Source organism: Molothrus aeneus, chromosome 1 (genome assembly GCF_037042795.1).
Source record: "Molothrus aeneus isolate 106 chromosome 1, BPBGC_Maene_1.0, whole genome shotgun sequence".
In the NCBI taxonomy this organism is placed as follows: Eukaryota; Metazoa; Chordata; class Aves; order Passeriformes; family Icteridae; genus Molothrus; species Molothrus aeneus.
Window position 1 is genome coordinate 67883329 of NC_089646.1, and position 20952 is coordinate 67904280.

Here is a 20952-nt window from a genome sequence, read left to right on the forward strand (position 1 = left end):
GGTGCCCGGGTGACGGAGTAGCGCAGAAGGAGCCTTATCCCCGGCAGGGCTCACCGGAGCCTCGGGAGCCCCACACCCTGCACGCAGCCCCATCACACCCCAGAGGATGGGGTGCCATGGCTGGGTGCCACGGTTCCCGCCGCGGGGCAGCCCCACCGCGATCCCCGGGCTGTCCCACGCGTGACCCCGTTGGCCACGCCACCCTCTGCGGTGCCACCGCCAGGCTGCCGCCGCCGCCGGGATCGAGCACCAGCGAAAAGGCCGGGAGAGACCAGCCCCCCTCCTTCCCCGCTCCCCCCAAACCTCAGCCCGAGGGTGACGTCATGGTGGGGGAGGGGCGGGCAGGGGGAGGGGACCCCCGCGCGTCCCTGTCCCCTGCACGCTGCGCAGCGCGGGGGCCGGCCCGGCCAGCCCCGACGGGGCGGCCCCGGGGGCGGGGGGGCTCTGCCGTGCTATCCCCACCCCCGGGGGGCGGCTCCTCCGTGTGCGTGTCTGTGTGTCTGTGCCTGTGTGTCTGTGTGTCCCCTCCCGCCCCCGCAGCGCTCCCGCCCCGGGGGGACGGTCCCGGCTGCCGCCCCCATCGCCACCACACGGGGCCGGAGGAACGCGGGGAGCGGGGGGGGGGAGTTTCTCGGCGATTTATGGGGCGGGGGGACACGGGGAGAGCGCGTAAATCCAGCCTGTGATGCCTATAAATGGCGCTCCTCTTCCAAGGTGCACATTTATAAAAAAAAAAAAATAAGAATAGGGGAAAAAAACCCGGCCGGTGTCATCCCCCCACGTCAGGGCCGGTGGTGGGCGTGAGGCTGTACTTCCTCCGCCCCCTCCTAATGGAGCGAACCATTCCCAGCCAGCCTTCCTCGCCCTCTCCCGCTGCCTCCCTCTTCCTCTCCTTCTCCTCTTGTCTCCCCCCCTTGTCTGCAAAGTCCTCCGCTGCTCGGAACTTGTTGGCAATGTCTATTTTTCAGCTTTCCCCCACGTTCTCCAAAGTAACTATTTAAAGATCTGCAGCCGCAAATGGTTTTACTAAATGTAGGATGGGACTTAAGTTGAACGGCAGTTATATTTCTCTGATCCTTGCTGTACAGATAGGTAAGTGGACTGCCAAATTCCGTGTCAAGTTGTGCGCGCCCCAGCCCGGCTGATGCATGCAGGAGCGGAGCGCCGGGATAACCTGCGCGGTCGGTGCGGGACCCCGCTCTCCGCTCCCCGCGCTCCCTTCGCGGCGGCAGCTTCGCGTTCCGGCACGCTGTCAAGGCAGGGGAGCCCGCAGGAAAGGGAGACGCTTTCTGATTTCTCGTAAACCACTTTTGGTTTTCGTTTTCCTAAAGCGGTGCATGCTCACTCATACTTCGCTTTTTATTTTCCCTCCGCCTCTTCTTCCCTCTTTTCCCTCCTTTTCTCTCGGTCGCCACGAACGGTTGCGTTTGTATCTGGGTTTCGGATGTTCCCTTCGTTCCCTTCCACTTACAGTTTGGTGGCTCCGGTGCTAAGAAATTTTCCTCCTCTCCCCGGGGGACAGATAAATTAGAACGGGCACAAAATGTCTTGCGAGAGATCTAGCTGGAAAGTTTTTTTGCAGAAAATCAGGGGGACAAGCGAAGGTTTCCCTTTGGGAATCAGAACGTTTTCCCATTTGTAGAGCATCTTGAAACCAAAGAAAACCCATCACTAAATTAAAGGAAATAATCAACTCGAATGCAGTGATTAAACAAATAAAAATTACTTTTAAAAATCGCGGAGTCCCACCGCCCAGTCGTTAATTTTGTGTTTGGAGAAGACCTGTCAAAAATCGAGCAGGTCCAAAAAAATTCTATATATGCTGTTACTTAAAATAGACCAGGTTTCTTTCCATGCCGGTGTGTATTTTGTGTGCTTGTTGCCGGTTTTGTTCAATATCTTGGGGTTTCGCTGGTTGCTTTTGTTGGTTTGCTCTCGAGTTCATTTTATACGTTTCTTTCATGAGATTTTTTTTTAGTTACGGACATTAAACAATCTCCAAGTTAATGACCACCTTGGTCCTACATAGGCAAATTTTAAAGATTACTACTGGATATGTAGATTCCCGAGCATGATCCAAAATAAGGTTTAAATGAAAGGGGGATTAAAGCACGTCTTTTATTATCTAGACTGTCAGGTGTGAAGAGCCCTTTGAAAATATTTTCCTGCAAAGGAATTCTGATACAATTTAAAAAAAAAAGCTCGGCATTGCTATTTAGAGATCCTTTTGATCGGTCACACTCCTCTCCAGAAAACCTCTGCAGAATTTTATGGGTAACAAAGAAAGAAGAGGGAAAAAAATTAAAAGGACGGGAGAATTAGAAAGGGAGGCAAAAAACCCCTTGAATATTTATTCATCTAATGGGCGGGGGGGGGGGGGAGAGAAGAAATAGTGCAGCGAAATGAAATGTTAACCTCTGGGAAATGTGGTTAAATGATGCAAACCCCTACATTCGTATTACAATTCCATTTTAAATAAGGCTGAACACTTCACAAGGCCAGTTTTTGTACTGTCACAGAAAGAAGGGGGAAGGCTTTATTTGGATGTTATCCTTAATTTCAATCCTTGCAATTTTTGTTTGTGTGTTCGTTCATTCATTTGGAGGAGGAGGAAGATTTTCTTTCTGTTGTGTTTATTTGGTTCAGCCGAGGATGGATTTTATTTCAAATTTCAAAAGGCAGCTAGAGTCGCTGGGAAATGCCGTTCCCGGGCTGGCATGAGCATGAGCAGTCGTTTGGAAAGTTACCCCCAAATACTGCTGCACACCGTGGGGATGGTGGCGGTGCGGTGGCTTTGCGGTGCCCTGAAAGGGGACAGCTTTGAGGCTCGTGGAGGGCTCTTCTCCTCTCTGCTCCTCCTTCGGTATTTAGGGTAACCTTCCCCCCACCTCCTCCACACCTCCCCACCCCCGGAATCAGCTTCTGTTTGCCGGTGTGGGGTTTGCGAAGGGCCACTGGCTTTGCCCCGTCCCCGGTAAAGGCTCGTGTGAAATGGATGCTCGGCTCGTTCCCAAAATGTCTATGCACCGGGACTTAAAAAAAAAAAAAAAAGAAAAAAAAAAGGGGGGGGGGCCGCGGGCGGGGGGATTTATTTATTTATTTATTTATTTATTTATTTATTTATTTATTTATTTATTTATTTGGGATTTAAGCATAGGAGATTGGAGCTGTCCGAAATCGCTGACATTTTGGGAGATGACCGAGCTGGGGGCTGGGGTGGGCTAAGTCTCTGCGGAAGGGACAGGAGGGATAGACCAGTCGCAGGACTGGGAGAACGGGGAATGTGTTTCGGGAGGGGGCCCGGTCCGTCACGGAGGGCTCCTGCGGTCCTGCTGCATTGCACATTGCTGCACACTGCTGTCTTTGGATGGGTGCGGGCTCTGGAAGGTCGTGGCAACGGCAAGGCACAAGCGACCTAGTTCATGAGAAATCCCGTTGTCTCTGAACCAGACAGGAACCGTGTCTATCCGCTTTTGCTTTTTTCCTTTTTTTCCCCCCTTCCTTTTATAATTTTTTTTAATTTATTGGCGGGGTTTGGGGCAGCTTAGAACCGGGGATACCCCGTGCGGAGGCAGCGGCACGGGCAGACAGGGCCAGGCTGTCCCTCGGGGGTGAGGGATGCTTGGCTCACCACTGGTCCCAAAGGTGACCCCCGCCACCCCCCCGTCCCCCGGCCCCAACCTGGGGCAGGGCTCCTCTCCGAACCCCGGATTTTTAGCTCAGCCCGACACTTTTTTTGCAGAAATTCGTGGCAACTCCCCCTCGGCTGTAGCTGCTGGGAGAGAGATGGCGCGGGTTTTATAGGACATGGTTTTACCATCGGGATGGTCTTCGGTTCTTCTCTATTTGTTTGCCTGGCTTTTTTTTTTTTTTTTTTTTTTTTCCCTATCGTAGCCAATGTCTGGAGCCTGCTGGGGGTTTGAGGTGGCGGCTGGTGCTGGTGTGCGTGTGTGTGTGTGTGTAGAGGGGAGTGGCCACCAAGTCATGTTAGTGATGAATCAAACGGCAAGAGGAGGATTTGGGTTGAAACAGTCTCTTTTGGAGTCAGCCATTTAGCTTGTAACCCGTACCCGGCAAGGAAACACACACACACCCCCCGTGGGGTGTCACAGCCATTCCCTGGGGACACGGCGCGGGCGGTGTCCCCTCCCGACGACCGACGGTGTGGGCGGCAAGGGGCTCCTCCTCAAGGGACGGGGGAAGCCCCTTCCCGCCCCCGCTGGCCGCAGCGACATTCCCCAGGCCCGGGGACACCGCAGCGTCCCCAGCTCCCGCCACGGGCAGGAGAGCGGCGGGCAGCCAGCGCCTCGCCGTGCCCGGGTACCCCGTGTGCGGGATGCCGCGGGGGGGCACAGGCCTGCCGCGGGTCCCATGTCCCATCCCGTGCCGTGTCCTCTCGGGGCACGCAGGAGGAGCCCGTAACTCATTTTCTTCCCGCGGTTGCAGGCGGCTGTTCTTGTGTTGGTTCCTGTTGTGCTGAAGCGAATGCCCTTGGCCAGAGCCATCCCGGGGGATGCCTGGGCTGCCCGGCAGGTTTGGGGGAGCGGGGCTCACCCCGGCCCGGTCCCGCCCTGCCGCCCCAAGCACAGGCACGGCCGGGTCGGCACCCCCGCCGCTGGCTAAGTGATGTCGCGGTCCCTTCTTTGAGTGTCTCTGTCGCAGAGATAGAGGCGATAGGCGCAAGGCGCAGCTCTTTCTAGTGATTTTTTTTTTAATTATTACTATTTTTAATTTAATTTTTTTCCCGCTGCGCCTTGCACGGTGTTTGCCCAGCGACCTGGGCAATAGGGAGCGTGTGCGTGTGCGTGCGCCTGCGTTTGTACGGAGAAACGCTCCTGCTGCTTCCAGGAGGAATTTTCTAACAAAGGATCAAGTCCGGGGAGAAGCAGGCAGCGCATCTTCACCTCCCCTCCTCCTCTCCCCTTAGAGAAAAAAATGGAGGGAAAAAAAAAGGAAAAAAATTAATGAAAGCAACGTCGCTAATCCACAGACACCGAACCCTCCGGTACTAAAAAAGAAAAGGGCGAAGAGCCCCTGGCTCACCTCCTCGAGCGGCCGATGGCGAGCCCGGCTCGGTCCCAGCGCCCCTCTGCTGCCCCAGGTCGCGCTTTTAGCAAGGGCTGGGGGCGGGCTGGGGAGGAGAAGGGCAAAGGCGAGCGGGGCCGGGGGCGGCGGCGCTGACCTGTGCCCCTGCCCCCGCAGCGTACCTGGTGCAGGCGGTGAGAGCGGCGGGGCGGTGCGATGCGGTCTTTAGGGGCTTCTCGGATTGTTTGCTGCGGCTGGGCGATAACATGGCCAACTACCCGCAGGACCTGGACGACAAGAGAAATCTGCAAACGATCTGCGCGTAGGTCTTTCCTCTCTTCTTCGGGTCGCGGGGGGAGAATGGGGGTCACCCGGGGCTGGGCGAGGCGGGCGAGGCTGGATGGTGGCGGGAAGGAGGGAAGGAACGCAAGCAACGCGGGGGTTACGCTTTGGGGTTGGGATCTCCGCTCCAGGGTCCCTCCAAGCTCACTGCCACGGGGACAGGCCGGGCTTGGGGAGCAGCGAAGTCTGGCGGGAATTTTTACAACGTCTTTTTTTTTTTTTTTTTTTTCTCTTTTTTTTTGCCTCCGTGAATCTGAGGTGTTTTATTTTCTGGTTTGTTTTCTTGGTTGTTTGTTTGTTGTTTTTTTTTTTTTCTTTTCCCTACTTAGCTCCTCTTTCATATTCTTTCCCTTCCCCCGATCTGCTCTGGGGTGCTGACATTAGCTGCCCGGGCATCGTTATCCCTTTCCCTGTTGCTGCCTGTGGGACACGCTCACCGCCGGGCTCCGGGCTCCCCCCGAGGCCGAGGCGAGGCTGCCCACTCTGGCCGGGCACAGCCGGAGCTGGGGAGGCTGCTCCTCGGAAAACAAAACGTAATTAAAAAGGGAAGAGCCCTGTCACGATATGAATCGCCCAGCGGCAGGGAGGCGGCCGTCCCAGCGCCAGCTGTCTTCTGCCACCTCCATGGCCCCGGGAAAACCCATTTGCCCCCAGTTTCGCCCTGCTCCTGGCACAGAGGGCACAAGAAGGAAAGGGCAACGATAAAGGAGAGTAAAATAATAATTGTAATAATAGTAATAATAATGACAAAAGCAATAACAACAACAACAGCAACAAAAATATTAAGAGGAGAAAAAGAGCTCGCCTCGCAAAATCGTGTCCCGCACAGAGAGGAAAACACGAACATTTTCGAAATGTCTGGGAGGAAAAAGGAAAAAGCCGCCACAAAACAACAAAACAAAAAACCCCAAACCCAAACCACATATACACACACAAAAAAAAAAAAAAAAAAAAAAAAAAAAAACAGAAAGAAAGAAGAAAAGAGCGGTTGCAACACAGGGTGTTTTGCCTGTTTCTCGGTGCAAAATCCCCCGTAAAAAAAAAAAAAAAAAAAAGAAAAAAAAAAAGAAAAAAGAGTAATCTTTAGAAACGAGAGAGTATCTTGAGTATCTTGAGACATAAACAAGTTTGGAATAGTTGTGGGGTTTTATTTTGCTCCGCAAAAATCAGGAAACAAAAGACATGAAATGGGAAGAGGAAAGGAAAGGAAAGGAAAGGAAAGGAAAGGAAAGGAAAGGAAAGGAAAGGAAAGGAAAGGAAAGGAAAGGAAAGGAAAGGAAAGGAAAGGAAAGGAAAGGAAAGGAAAGGAAAGGAAAGGAAAGGAAAGGAAAGGAAAGGAAAGGAAAGGAAAGGAAAGGAAAGAGAAGTGTGAAGAGACTCTGTAACACTCCTCTCTCTCTACCTAGGTATTTCTGAGTCAAACACCTAAAAAGGCTGGCACCTCTCTGTAAATGCTGGGCTGCGGTTTACTTTGTGTCCTGCAACAGAAATAAATACCCGTGGGCAGCAGCGTTCTGATTTGGTATCTTGTACCCTCGAGTGCCAGACCAGATGTGATCCTGATCTCTAAAAATAACTCTTTTCCAAGAAAGACCCTTTTCCTGACCACCTCCCACCATCCGATTGCCTTCACCCTGTGCTGGGATGTGTATTGAAAGAAGATGGTGAAAGATTTAATTTTCCTTTGGGAGATGCAATTACAGCAGAAATACTGCAGGAGAGGCACACTCTCAGACTCTGGCTTCTCAGTATCTCATTATTTATTACAAATGTAGCAAACATTGGGAGTCTACAACCAGCTTAGAGTGCTCATAAATTAGAGGCAGCAGGACTACTTTGGGAAAAAAAAAAAAAAAAGAGAAGAAAGAAAATCAAGACCCAGTTTCGCAGACGTCTGCCTTGAGGGATGGGGGAAATAGAAGGCAGATTCGGGGTGATTTTCGGTAACTCAGACATGGAGAGGAAAGATCCTCCAGTACCCTCCCTACGCGGTCCATGGGACGACGGGTGCCTGCCCCGGCGACAAACGCCGGTCCAGTCACCGTGAAGAAAGGAATTGGGGAAAAAAAAAAAAAAAAAAAGAAAAAGGAAAATTTGTGCGAATAGCTGGAAATTATCCTAGGAAATGGAATCTCTTCCCTGGCTTTAGATCCCTGGCCACGGATCAGGGGTCGCTCCCGCTGCCCTGCTGCGGGTCGGTGCGAGGCGCCCAGAAGCGGAAGATGCTCCTTCTTCCTTCTCCTACCCTTCCTGCTTCTCCTTCTCTTCCTCCTTGAGCTTTTCCCGCAGTAAGGGTCTTTCCCCGCCCCGGGGAATCCCCCCCGAGGGTTTCTGCCCGCCGCACCCGAGAGGGTGCCTTTCCCACCCCCATCTCCCCAGCCCGCTCCCACCGGTGACGAGAAACCCCCGGACGAGCCCGCGGGCCCCTGGGCTGGCTCTGGCAGCCGGGGGGGACAGGTCCCCTCCTCCCGTCAGGCAGAGACCCCTCCGCCAGGGACCCGGCAGAGCGATTTTGCAGCACCCTGACAGGGCTGGTGCCGAAGGCGGGGTTGGGGATGGGGGGACCCCGAATCCTCATCCAGCGGCTCCTCCCCGCCGGCCCAGCCTCCCTTCCAGGCATGCCCGGCTGGCTCCGCCGCGGGAGGAGGGGGCGGCGGGCCCGAGGGGCGGGCCCCCTCCCCGGGAAGGTGGGTGCCTGCCTGTTCTGACGCCGGCTGCTCTCCCTTCCTGCAGGTACTGGGATGATTTCCACGCCTGCACCCTCACAGCGCTCACCGATTGCCAGGAAGGAGCGACAGACCTCTGGGAGAAATTGAGACGGGAATCCAAAAACCTCGATTTCCAAGGCAGCTTATTTGAACTGTGCGGAGGCGGCAGCGGCGCGGCGCCGTCCCTGCTGCCGCCGGCCTTGCCCCTGCTGCTGGCGGCTCTGTGGGCCGCCCTAGTGACCTGGCTGCCTTTCTAGGGGGCGAGGAGCACACTCACACCCACACCCTCTCCATGTGCTGGATCTATAGAGGAAGTGTCCATCCGTTGCTTTGGGGACGTTGTGCTTTTCTGTGGTTGATGATGATGATGATGGTGGTGATGGTGGCTGATGATGGTGAAACACCCATGTAGGACTGTGGAAGCGTTCTCCCTTTTTTTTTTTTTCCTCTTTTTTTTTTTTTTTTTTTGTGTTTTATTTGCCAAATCTTACCAAACAGGCAGCAGCGCGCAGCCCAAATCGGACCTCAGCTTTACTATCGCTTCGAATCAAAAATAGAGAAAAAATATAAAGAAACTAACTCGAGCCCTCGTTGTGCAAACGCAATCTCAGGAACGGCTCTGGGCCACCCACTGCTAAGGCTGTAACCGGCCGGGTACCTCCCGGCGAGCCACGGGCTCCGCTAAAAATGTGGCAGTGTGCGAGGCGAGAACAAAAACCGCAGACAGGAAAAGGCACTGGCGAGAAATCCAAGGTAGATGTCCACGTGTGAAGCATATGGTGAATAATTCACAATCTCTCATCTTTCCTCCACAGTCGCTTGTTTTTTTTTGGTCATTCCACTGGAAAAAAAAAATTAAAAATCTATTAAAAAGAACATTTTTCCTCAAGGGGAAAAGAGAGCGAGAGAGGGAGAGAAAGAGAGGGAAACGAACAGCTAAGGAAAGAAGGAGCAAGAGAAAGAAAGACGTATCTAAATGCCCGGAGGAATGAAGGAATGCTGCTAACATCTCTGAGAGTTTATCTTTACTTGCTGTTCGAAGGCATCTTTCCGAATTCACTGCCTTTAATTTTTTCCTCCTCTTTGTTTTAGATGTTACACATAACAGTAAAATACCTGAATATCCAACCGTAGAGATCACAAAAAGGGGGCTTAAATGTAAACCTAAAGGGAAAAAAATATAACAACAGCAAAATGATTTTGAAAAAAAAAAAAGAGCCTTGATTTTAAAAGAGAAGAAAAATGTAATTTAAACAAAAGTTTATTATAAAGTCAATTCAGCAAAAAATAACAAAAAAAAGATTTGCTACAAAGTATAGACAGAAGTATAAAATAAAAATTATTGTTTGAAATGAGGGTGTCGTCCTTTTTATAAAATATACCTAGAGTATCTTGGAAAGGACAGGGCTTTTAAGGCAAGGAAGTCTAAATCTTGAACCCATCCCTTGACGAACACGGCAATTTCAGTTCAAACAAGGACAGGGTGCCTCAATCGTTTAGTCGAAGCCTTTCTCTCTCTCTTTTTTTTTTTTTCTTTTTTCTCTCTTTTTATTATCCCCCTTCTTTTGCTCCTTATAAATATGCTGTAAATCCTCCCACCCTCCTCCTCATCCTCCTGCCCCCGAAGCCGGGAAGCGCAGCACCCCCGCGTTCCGGGCCGGCCGGGGGCGGCGGCGCGGATCTCCCGCGGGCGCGGAGCGCTGCCCAGCCCCGGCCGAGGGAGGGAGGGAAGGCAGCACCACCATTAAGGGGGAGGAGGCTGCGGAGCCGGAGCCGGGGCGCAGAGGAGCCCTTTCATAATTAATAAGGCAGCTCAGCCGAAGGAGCAAGGGGAAGGGGGGACGGGGTATTGATTTCGCAGCAGAAGCTGCTCTAACCTCGGCTATTTATAGACGCCTGATGCCTTTATAAAGAAATACACATCAAATAGTGAACACGTCCTTTTTACTTTTAAGAGGAGAGCCCAGCTGGCGATCGGGGGTGGGTGGGTGGGCGAGTGGGCGATGGGGAGGTAGGGACCACGAGTTGGTGCGAAGTGATTTATTCCGCCGGGGAGCCGTCGCCTGTGCGATAGCTGTCCTTTGCCAATGTGTAGGGTGGCAGAGTCTCTCCTTCGCCCCCTCTCCCTGCTCCCTCCTTTCCCAAGGTCCGCAATGTAATGTGTAAGCAATAACAAATGTAACAGTTCATAAATCAAACAGTGGGTCGCAAGCCAATCTGCATTTCCCAAACGGATTGAATCCCAGCAACGAATGTGCTCGGGAACTGGAGTCAGGCGCCTTTACCACTGGAAGCAATGTTGATTTTTTAATGATAAAATACATTATGCGTGTATTGGGGGGGCTTTGTAGAGCTCAGCCTCGCTTCGGCAGACACAGGTCTGCTTCAATTTCGTTTTACATTGGCCTCCCTCTAGATTCAATCCCCACCACCACCAAAGAAAAAGGAAGACCCTGGAGAGCAGAGCTTTGTTTAAATGGTTCGGGTTATTTTCCCTCCCCACAGAGGATCTAGACCTAAATTGATTTTTCTGTGCACATCTCTGTATTCATGAGGTCAGGCACTGCTGTTACGGTTTCCTGTAGCACGAAATGCCAGATGCCGAGGAGAGAGGGGAGAGGAAGCCCTTGCTGGGATGCCAGGGGCTCCGCAGCTTGCTGTCTGTCCCGGCTGGGCCCCGGGGACCCCGCCGGCGGCCGGCAGCGCGCCCCGCTCCGCCCCGGGGTGCCCGGGCGCCGGTCCCGCCTCTGCCGGCGTCCCCGGCTCGGCTTCGGGGCGCTCCCGCCGCCGCCCCCGCCTTCCCGGCTGCCGGACGGTGCCCGTCCGTCGGAAGGGAGCCTGCCAGCTTTCCCTCACCCCACAGAAGAAAGCTGAAACGCCCGAATAAGGGGGCGATTTCCAGCTCATTAGCGGACTCACGTTATCTTCGTGTGAAGTTCAATTACTAATGAATAATCTCTCCGTAATTAGCACATCCCCCAATTAACCCTCCGTTGAGGGGAATAATTAACGGCGGCAAACCAGTGAAAAACAGCGGAGCGGGTGGGGAGGGTGCCCGGTTGTCGCTCCCGGGCCCCTTTCCTCCCTTCTGTCTCCTCCCGGACCCTCCGGTTTGGGGCTAATAATTATCGGGCGCTCATCCCTGGGGCACAGGCCTGCCGAGCTAGCCGGGATGCACTGGCCTGCATTGCAGCCCGGGATTTCCCGCACAGGGGGCAGGGAGGGCAGCAAAGCCCGGTCCCGCCGGCTCAGCTCCCCCTGGACACGCTGGCAAGCGAGGCTCTTCCCGCCGGCAGCTCCGTGGCTTTTTTCGGGGAGCACGAGTAACAAACAAACTCCCCCTTCCCTCCCGCCCTTTCATTTTATAAGAGCTCCCCAATGCGCCAGGCATTGGTTGTTCCCTTTTCTGCTCCTTTCAAGGGCCATTTCTGAAGCCTGAGCGCAAAGGTTGATTTTACGTATTTAATTTTCTCCACCGCAGGGATGGATGGTTGCTCTGCCTTGCCATGTTGTGTGGGCAAGGAAACACGAGCCCTCCGCCAAGTCCCAGAAAAGGACTGAGTGTACTGGACTTGCCTCCTGCCGCCTTGCACCTGTAGGGTTTGTAGAGGCTGCGGGAAAGGCTGGGCTGCCTCTTGCCAGGCTGGTCCCGCTGCCCCAGGCAGCGGCTGCTGTAGCAAGAGCTGGAAGAGGCTCAAGCCTCTAACATCCCTTCTTAACTCCCGGGCAAACGTGAGCTGGTGAACTGGAGAGGGGAAAAACGCAACAGAAGGGCGTTTAAACCTTGACAGTGACCACAGTAAAATTATCTCTCCTGCTTAGAAGAAAATGCTCACATGCGCATGCATAAAGGAAAAAAAAAAAAAAAACAAAACACCCAACAAAACAAAACATAAATGCAGATCAACAGGGAAAAAACCCGCAGCTGAAACAAAAGACAAGCCAGTGTATTTCTAGCTGGCTGGATAATCAGGAAGAGTTGCAGCCATTGCGGCTCTGCCTGCCCTAATTCCTATTCCCAGCTCCGACTGAGCAACCGCAGCCCTTCAGTCCCCGGAGGGCTGCAGAGCGCTGGCTCCTTCTTCCCCGGCAGCGCTGGATGCACCCGTGCTTGGCCTGCGGCTGCTCTCCTGCTGCCTCCCTGCCTCTCCCTTTTAGCAGCCTGGCTGAGCCCTGCAGGGAGAGCTGCACCTTGGCCCGGCTCGGGCTGCCCTCCGACACGGCAGGCGAGACCCTGCCGGCACTGGGCTGAGCTGGTGGCGGTCAATTATTTTTGCTTTAAGGGCAAAGAAAAAAAAAAAAAGAAAAAAAAGAGACCTTTTCCCATCTGTTCAAAGGCTGTAACAGGGAGATGGAGTGGGCCTGTGCTGGGAGCAAAAGCTCTAGCCACACAAAACTGAGGAAAAATCTGAGTGGTAGTGAGAGCAAACTGGTTGGTGCTTGTAGAGGGAGCAGGGAGGCATGGTATGAAATAAGGTGCAGTATCCATTTCCGACAGGACTTTTTGGTGCCTCTATCTACATCTCAGAGGAAGCAGCCAGTTACTGATGGTCCTTGGCTCATTTGCACAATCCAGGGATGAATGGATCAGTGGCACTTCCAGCCCTTTCCTCTCCAGGGTCCTTTTAAAATCTGTGCAGTTGCTGTCCTGCCCAGTGAAACCCACTAAGTTCTGTGAGAAGGGCTGACAACCTAAGGAGAGAGAGAACAGTTCAGCCTTTCTATTCACCAAGCAGATTCATTAATGATTAGTGCCATTAGGTGGACTACAGTAGTGCCTGAGGGCCCCAATTAAAGGAAAAGTGAGCTTGTTAAATCCAGAAAGCCAGATTCTCCCTCTGATACTCCCGCCTGATGCAGAAGTGGTGCCTCCAGGGTGGGTAGCAGGAATAGCCCTGGCTTTCTATGTGAGCAGCCTCTGTGCCTTCCCCCCTCCCTCCTCCACCTCTTCCCTCTCCCCTGCCTTAGCTGCAGATCCTGCTTGCAGAGTGCTGCAGAGCAAGGCTGTTGCAGGAGTTGGCTGGCAGGACTTGCAGGAGGAGGTGTCGAATCAGCTTATTCTTCTGAGCCACTTCATTCTTCATCACAAGTGGGTTTGGGTGGGCTTTTTTTGGTTTAGGTCTTGGTTTTTTTTGGGAAGGGTTGAGAGCAGGCAAAGTGGTGGGGATTGCAGAGGAGTCTGTTATGAAATCAGATGCGATTTTAGATGTCTGAAAGAGTTTCTTTAGGCTAAAGGCAGCTGAAGATCAATTGCACTGTTGGCAAGTGTGCTTCCAGCTGGTTGGAGCTTCTCTTGAGGGAAAGTTTCAACCCAGGGCCCATTGCAATGGTAGTACAGGAAAGGGCTTTCATTTGCTTTGGGCTAAGGACCTTCTGCTGCCCAGTTCTACCAGTGAGAAGAGAAACTGGAGATGATGTGGGAGAGTGACAACAGCACTATTACTGGTGAGTTACTGGCTGTTCCTTTCCCCCCAAATCCCCATGGTGGGTCTGTGTTTGAAGATTTTGCTCAAAACCCCATGCTCCTGAACTATGGGTTTGCTAACAAATGGGCAGACTGTGCTGGCACAGACTTTGCCTTTCAGGAGGTACTGAAGAAATAGGTTTAAATGGATCAAATTCTCAGAAACCCAGCCTATGGCTTGTGCCTTAGCTTTTTAGGCTGTACTGTTTGTTTTATTTTGTTTCTTTGTTTGCTTATCTCCAAAGCTGATATGAAGAAAAGATGGAAACAACCTCCTGAAGGTCAAGGTGAGACTGACCAACACCTGATTGCTGGTACTCACCGGCAGTAATAAATCCCTGATCACAGGTGCTGGAAGTCTCTTCAGAGAAACAACATTGCTGCAGGGGACCAACAACTAGTCCTGACCTTCTTTACACAGCCATTCTCTGGGAAATGTATCCCCTGAAGTCAATGTGGATTCTGCCTAGGTAAGGATTTTGAATGCTCAGTTTTACCTTATGTTATTCCAATATGAACTCCAGGTTCATGCCACCAAAGTACAAAGAGCTTTGTGTGTGCATTGTGCTTTGCACCTTCACATTTCTTGTCCAGGATATAAATTTATTAAGTACTGTGAAAAACTTACTAGATTTCTCAAGCATCAGAGATCAAATCTGCAGAGCACCTTTTTTTTTTGCCAGGAAGCAGCCTCAAGAGTGGATGGGCAGTGCATCCTTTAATACCACTTTAATACCACCAATTTCTTTAACACTTTGGAAACTACTGGATATTCAAACTGATGCTCCCCAAGGCAGCAAATGAAAACCTCAGAACCTCAGTCAACCAAAGTAAAAACCAAGTAACCAACCAAAAAAACCATTAGTAACCACAAGAAAGAAACAATCACTGATAGTGATAGGAGTTGTTTTATCAGATTTATCCCCTTAAAACACCTGTTTTGCTGCAGTGGCTGTCAGTAAGTTTCCTTCAGATACAGCTATGCACAAGGTCTAATTCTGCCAAATGCACGTCTTCAAGAGTCAAACCATGTGTCTAGTATAGTCTCTCTTTGTCAGGACTTCTAATAGTAACACTTCTGACAATTGTAGTACCTTAAGTGCAAGAAGTTTTGCAGTAAATGGTCAGTTTGGTATTTATGCTTCTTTTAATATATTTTATTTTGACTGGGTAGTGTAAGAGGTTTTATCCCTTCCTCTGTTCTCCTGGGGCACTTTCAATTTTCCAGTCTCTGGCACGAGCTGCCTTTTGCAAAGGAATGATTCCTGTAAAGGTGCTGCCTCATTTTGTTTCCCATATTTTAACAAATCCTTAAATTATGTTGTCAGATGAAAAATACAGAACATATTTTGTTGGCATGGAACATTGGTCACATTAGTTTCACACTGCCTCATTGAAGGATCCAGTATGTCAGAAAATTGTCCTAAGCTTTGCTGTTTATTGAGGCTTAATAGGTGCCCTTGTCCCTTTTACTAGAGCCATGATGCAATACTTGTTTTTTTTCTGTTGCCAAGACATTTCACTTGATTTCCTTCACCCTTACTCCTAGTGCCCATTAAATAGGAACAGCACTTTCAGATCTTTGAGATTTGTGAAAAATGCTACATGAGGAGATAGGCTTTATTAATTACAAAAAAATTATTTTACCTTTTAGCTTTCATCAGAAGAAAAATGCCTGGATTGAAATGACAGCAACAAATAATAGGTAAAGGATGCTCCCGTGTCGCTTCACAGGTCTGTTATGTAACAGAAAACATTCAGCCCTGGGTGCAGGAGAGTTGTGGCTCCCGTCCCCCTCTGAAGAAGCCTCATCTTACAGAAGGTTGTAGCAGCCCAGCCTCATGCAGGTGCTGTGCTGCAGCATTCCAGGCTGTGAATTTCAGCCTGTGCCCTTGGCTGGACTGTCCAGGGCAGATTGCAATATCTGTCCTGTTTGCAAAATCCCAGTCCGTTTTCAGCATTGTCACTCACTGCTCACAAGCCCCCTGTTTTGCTGTGCATCAGAAGTTCATTTAATTACCTTCCCTCCATTTTCTTTAGGTGCTGGTGATTTGCACTCTCTCCACCTAAATCAGATATCTGGCACATCAATACTTAGAAGGCTTAGGAGAAGAAGAAAACATCAATACTTCACTGAACACAAAAAGTTGCACAACTCCCCAGTTTTTATTTTAATGTCAGCTGTGGTTAGTGGGTCATATTTCTTTTTTTCTGTAAGACGAGTGATTTCCACTTCTCTTTGAATCCCACCTGTGCAAATAGCTTGTTTTTCTCCCTAGCAAGTGTTAACAAGGAACTGTGAGGGTTTTGTTCAGGCTCAGTAGTCAGGCAGTCCTGGGGCGCCTGACTTCTAGGAAAAGCCACAGCAGGAACAAATGAGAGCCAGCCCACGCACCAGGCACAGCTCACAGCTTTTGCTGGTCCTCAGCTCATGTTCCAGCTCACACTCGTGGTAAATGGATCTCTGTTAGCAACTGCAATGCTGAGCAGCGCCGGGAGCACAGATCTGGACGAGCTGGATGCTTCATCATGGAGCTGCCCTTAGAAACCATGGCCCATTATGAGGCAGCTTCACCCTCCTAAGCAGAGCCCACAGCAATTTAGGACTTGCTCTTTAGGACTTCAGTCCATGTAATTTCATCCTTTGTGTGAACCAGATCATGCAAATAGGGGCACTGGAGTCACAGGGAAGTCGAGTTCCACACGAGGAGTGGCATGAGAAGGAGCAGCAATTAGCTCTGAATTCACTCTACCAGCCTGTCATTTCTGCACTCTCCCCTGCTGCTCTGCAACTGGAAGCCTTGCGATCTAGAAGAAGGGGAGAAGAACATTTTGCTCATGCTCATATTAATCAAGTCATCTTGTGAGCTGCTGAATCTGTGAAATTGTATCTCCCATGGAGTTCGGTGGTAATGACTGTCTTCGATGTGGACTCTCTGGTGTCTAATAATGCAGTAATATTTCTGCAGTGGATGCACTCCCAGCATTTCTTCTCCTCTGCCTGCCTACTTCTACAGCACTTGTAGGCAGCTCAAACCTTTAAGACTTCTATCCCCTGTCAAGTTTGATCAAACTCAGTTCACAGGCTCAAAAATTATTTAGGAGGGATCGACTGGCACTTGCACAGACAGTGTGATCTCATAAGCTTCCTTTCCTTGGGAAACTAGGCTACCAACCTAGCAACGGGGTGAAAAAAAAAAAGCCATCCTGCTAGCAAACAGGACCTAAACACCAGGAGGAAAGAGGGGAGGTGGGAGAGGAAAGTAAAGCTGTTTTGAAGGGAAAAAAATGTCTGCCTTGTGGCTGCAGAGCTCTCACACACTTAAAGGGCCAGCCTTGGAGAGACATGCTGGAGAAAATATTCTCCAGGAGATGGAAAGTTCTGTCATGAAAATTGGTAAGGGAAAGAAATGACCTGGATTTATCTCACCACCTGGCATGCTGAATGGATATCTCTATGGTAAGGATTGTCTCTGGTGACACTTGTTCCTCCCTGTGGACTAGAGGAAGACACAGACACAATTAGCATGCAACCTGTATGCTTGCAGCATCTAAAGCGAGGTGTTTCTTATCCCAAAGGGAATTCTCTTCTTCCCACTCTCTCCTTCAGACCAAAGTTTTCCATGGTGCTGCTGCAGGGTTTGTTACTTCATGTACTACATTTGTATTTTAGAAAAGCTGCTGTGTGTCTTAATAGCTGCAGATGTATGCATGGTTTTACTGGGCATTTATTGTCACTTATCCTCTTTGCACTGAAACCTTTCCTGTCCTTGTATCTTACGGAATAAAATTCTTGAAGTGAGCTTTAAGGGTTCTATGGTTCTACTTTACAAATTAGGGAGCTGTCATCCCCCTTCTATTTGCTATCATACATTGTTTGAGGCTGTCAGAAGTGTTATAGTGCATACTCACATAAATTGATATTTAATTTCAGTAATTATAATGTCACTAATTGTGTTTTTGCACCTGATGCAATTACTTGCATTCATCTATTGAGCTCTCCTTTGTTCTTTCTAAATTTAGGTGTTTCCTTATTCTTTAATCTTCCCTGCCTATGGTAGATCATACAAACAATGAAACTTGGAAATAAAAGCTCAGACCTTCCCATCAATTTCTGTGTGCCAGATGAATGGGATAGTTTGGAGCCCTGTGTGTTCATGGAGTGCAGGATATACTCAAAATCCCACTGACTATTTTTATGTAATTTTTATGAGGCTTAGAGGGAGTCTGGTTATCCAAATATTGCACAGTGCAATTGTTTGTACTGGCCTACTCCTAAAAGTTTTCTAATTTTTAGGGGGCTTTTTTGCTTGTAACCTTTCACTTAAAATTACTTCAGGACTGCTGAGGCAGCCCCTTTCATATGGCCCTTTCACCAGTGGTCTTTTCCTCACAGCCTTCCAGGGGTGAACTTTTTATGCCGTATTTCCTGGGAAAAGGCTTCCTATACCTCAGCCATCCTCCTGTGCTCTTCTCCTCTACCTTTTCATCATGTTGCTGTCAAGTTATAATTCACATCATTCAGCACTCAAGTTCCCACACTCTTTCCACTTGGTGCCTTCTAGATCCATGAGTACATATTACATATAAAGAGTTTATAGTAGTAATTTTAATATAGGATAAGTGATATCTGATTAAAAATTCATACAAGGCGTATCAACCAATTAGCGCGCAACATTCGAAATTGTACTTAATCCTACTTAATCAAGCATAATCCAGCCAGTGCCAGCATTGCCATCAGACAAAGATCACTGGAAAGCAACTTGAGCAGGCTTTACTAAAGGGTATAATTTTACTGGGGGGTGGTTGTTGATCAGACAGTGATCCCCTGCTGCACTGGAGCAGACACCAGGAGAGGATGGCCACCTGAAGACTCCAGCTGCATCCTTTCTACAATTTTCCTGTTAACCTTGAACGTGGTGTATGCCACCAGCTACAAAATCAGTGAATAAAGCATGTGCTTAGTGTCAACCTGCCTAACATCCTCTGTGTTAAAGTGCAAAAAAAAAACCAAAACTGAGCTTTAGAATTCCTGCTGCATCCCAGCCGAGAGTTTGAGGATAGTGTTCCCTTAGTGTTCCCTCTTTTTAAGGATACCTAAGACTCATTGGCCTCTGGATTATAGTCCACATAGAAACTTCTTTTGGTTCTATTAAAAAAAAATCCTTTAGTGGGCAGTACATCTTTATTATTATTGCCACATGTCAATATTATTGCCATCCATTATTTCACTTTAGAAGTGGCTTTTATTATTTTAGCTTGAAAACTGTTCCCAACTGTCTTAAATTAAACCAACATAAATTTAATTTAACCTGAAGGGAATAGTTACCTCCCAGACAGCTGCTATCTCTCTGCTGCTAGAAGTGTGTGGTGCTGCAGGATTTTACATCCTATGACACAACCAAGGCTGCTTTTGGGCTTGAGTACCCATATGATAATAAGCACTGACTTTACTCAGTTTTTTGAGTTTAACTCATCTTCAGAAACCAGCCCTTTGAGTGAGTGACCAAATTCACCACTTGGTGCAAATGTGTGTGCTCTACAGATCATGTCAGAACAGTGGGGCCTGAGCTGGGCACCCAGTGGGCAATGAGGTACCATTGGCAGCAGATATGTGTTATGCAAACTGCTGCTTGTACAGGTATTTAAATAAACTTTTATGTTTCACCTTCCTTGGAGCAAAGACCAAGAGGTCTGAAGAGGTGATCTCTAGGAAAAAATGCCTAGAACAACATTAAAAGGTAATTTTTGCTGAGGTGTCTGGAGAACTCAACCTTAACAATAAGGTGAGATACCTAAAGGAGGACCTGCAGACCTTAAAACAAATATATCCGAACAAAACCTTGTTGGTTACAAGTATTTCCTGATGATGTTCATCACCAGAAATTACATGGATCACACATGGACATCATGATCTCTTGTGGGTCTCTCCAAGCCTTTTTCACAGCTTTCTATGTGATAAATGAACATCGTTAGGAAATACTTGTTCCTAATACTTTGAAATATTTGCTCTTTGCAGAATGTGATCTTTTGGTTAAATAACCAATGTTATTTGGTCATCAACCACTACCACTAGTGAATTAATGAAAATCTTTGCTGACCAGCTTTTCTGAAGACTTACTAGGGCAAAGACTTGCTAGCAAACTCATGAGGTTGCTCTGGCACAGGAAGGTCAGTGTAGGTTGCTTTGGGATCAGAGTGAGAGAAGAAGTTCCAAGACATGAAGCTGTGTTGGACATCTGCACATGCGCTGCTAAATAAGTCCTCTTAGTCAGATCCATTGTGTCTTCAACTGGCTGCTCTTCTCTTCCAGGGCTTTCCTGCAGCACACCTTTCCTTGGCAGCTTTACCAACCATATTCCCTCACCAACCATTCATGAGACCTTCAGATGTCAAACCCTCTAATAGGGATAGTGTCTCTTGTGTCTCTAGTGTCCTGAAGAGCTGGTGGACACCCAGCAAAAGAAGCAGATTATAGGCAATGGAGCTTTAGTGTTTTTACACCATGACAAGGAAATTTTTTTATCTCAGGTTACTTACATAAGCTGCCTCAGAGGATAAAGGTGTAGGAGGAAACACAGTCAAGAGGTAAAGGTTTACCCTGGATATTTATATTCAGTGTACAGGAAAGATGCCTGGTGACATGCAGATGTTTGTCCCACTTTTTTTGCGTAAACAGCACCTGGTTTTAACATGTGAATTTAGCACCTTGTTTGGAGGAGCTGGGGCTGCATGAACTCTGCATTTGGCACTGAGGAAAGAAAATCCTTGGGGGCTGTGGAGCCCTGAGACAGAGCTTTAAATATGTATTTAAAGGTCAGGCAGCAGCTTTGGCAAGTCATTTTAGCTTTTTTTCTCTGATGCATTCCTAAAATGGGCTTAGACTCTGGATGCACCTGTTAAAGAGGATAGCAGAAACCAAATCTTCTATGATCATAAAAGTGGAGTTTCAAGTCTCATATTTTTTGAGAAATATAGCTCTGGAAAATGAGTTTAGAGCAAAAGAATGCACTGATTGCAGCTGGGAGTATTGCATTTGGTAATGTAGAACCTGTCTGAGGAATAGACAATATATTTCATGTATTATTTGCTAGGTCAGTGAAACTCCAAATACAAATGAAACCGTCAGAAAGTTTCCTTGGGTTTGTGGCACTGGTGGAAATCCTGAGTGCTTCTGGACTTGATTTTCAGAAGTTTCCTATCCTCTCAGTTCCCAGGGTTATTACAACTGTGGCTGCTTCAAGTTTAAGCTCAGCATGAATTAGGGATTTCAATATGATAATGAAATATTTTGTTCTTAGCCTGGTGTACAGACATGTGTTAGCTGCAGCTTTGAGCTCCATGTGTTAACTGCCTCAGGGTTGGATTGATAGGAAGGTCATTTTTGAGAGAAAACAAAAACTAATGGTTGTG

At 49.0% G+C, this 20952-nt stretch overlaps 1 protein-coding gene and 1 long non-coding RNA gene across 2 annotated transcripts; both read left to right on the plus strand.

Moving 5' to 3' along the window:
- The first annotated feature begins 714 nt into the window (after window positions 1-714).
- NRN1 (neuritin 1) lies at window positions 715-8515 on the plus strand. Its single transcript, XM_066558754.1, has 3 exons — window positions 715-1092; window positions 5203-5347; window positions 8101-8515. The coding sequence occupies exons 1-3, from the start codon at window positions 1038-1040 to the stop codon at window positions 8330-8332; spliced, it is 432 nt and encodes a 143-aa protein (XP_066414851.1). The 5' UTR covers window positions 715-1037; the 3' UTR covers window positions 8333-8515.
- A 4703-nt stretch (window positions 8516-13218) lies between these two features.
- On the plus strand, window positions 13219-17343 carry LOC136553681 (uncharacterized). Its single transcript, XR_010783201.1, has 3 exons — window positions 13219-14009; window positions 15194-15244; window positions 15580-17343. It is a non-coding gene; the product is annotated as an uncharacterized lncRNA (long non-coding RNA).
- Window positions 17344-20952: the final 3609 nt, after the last annotated feature.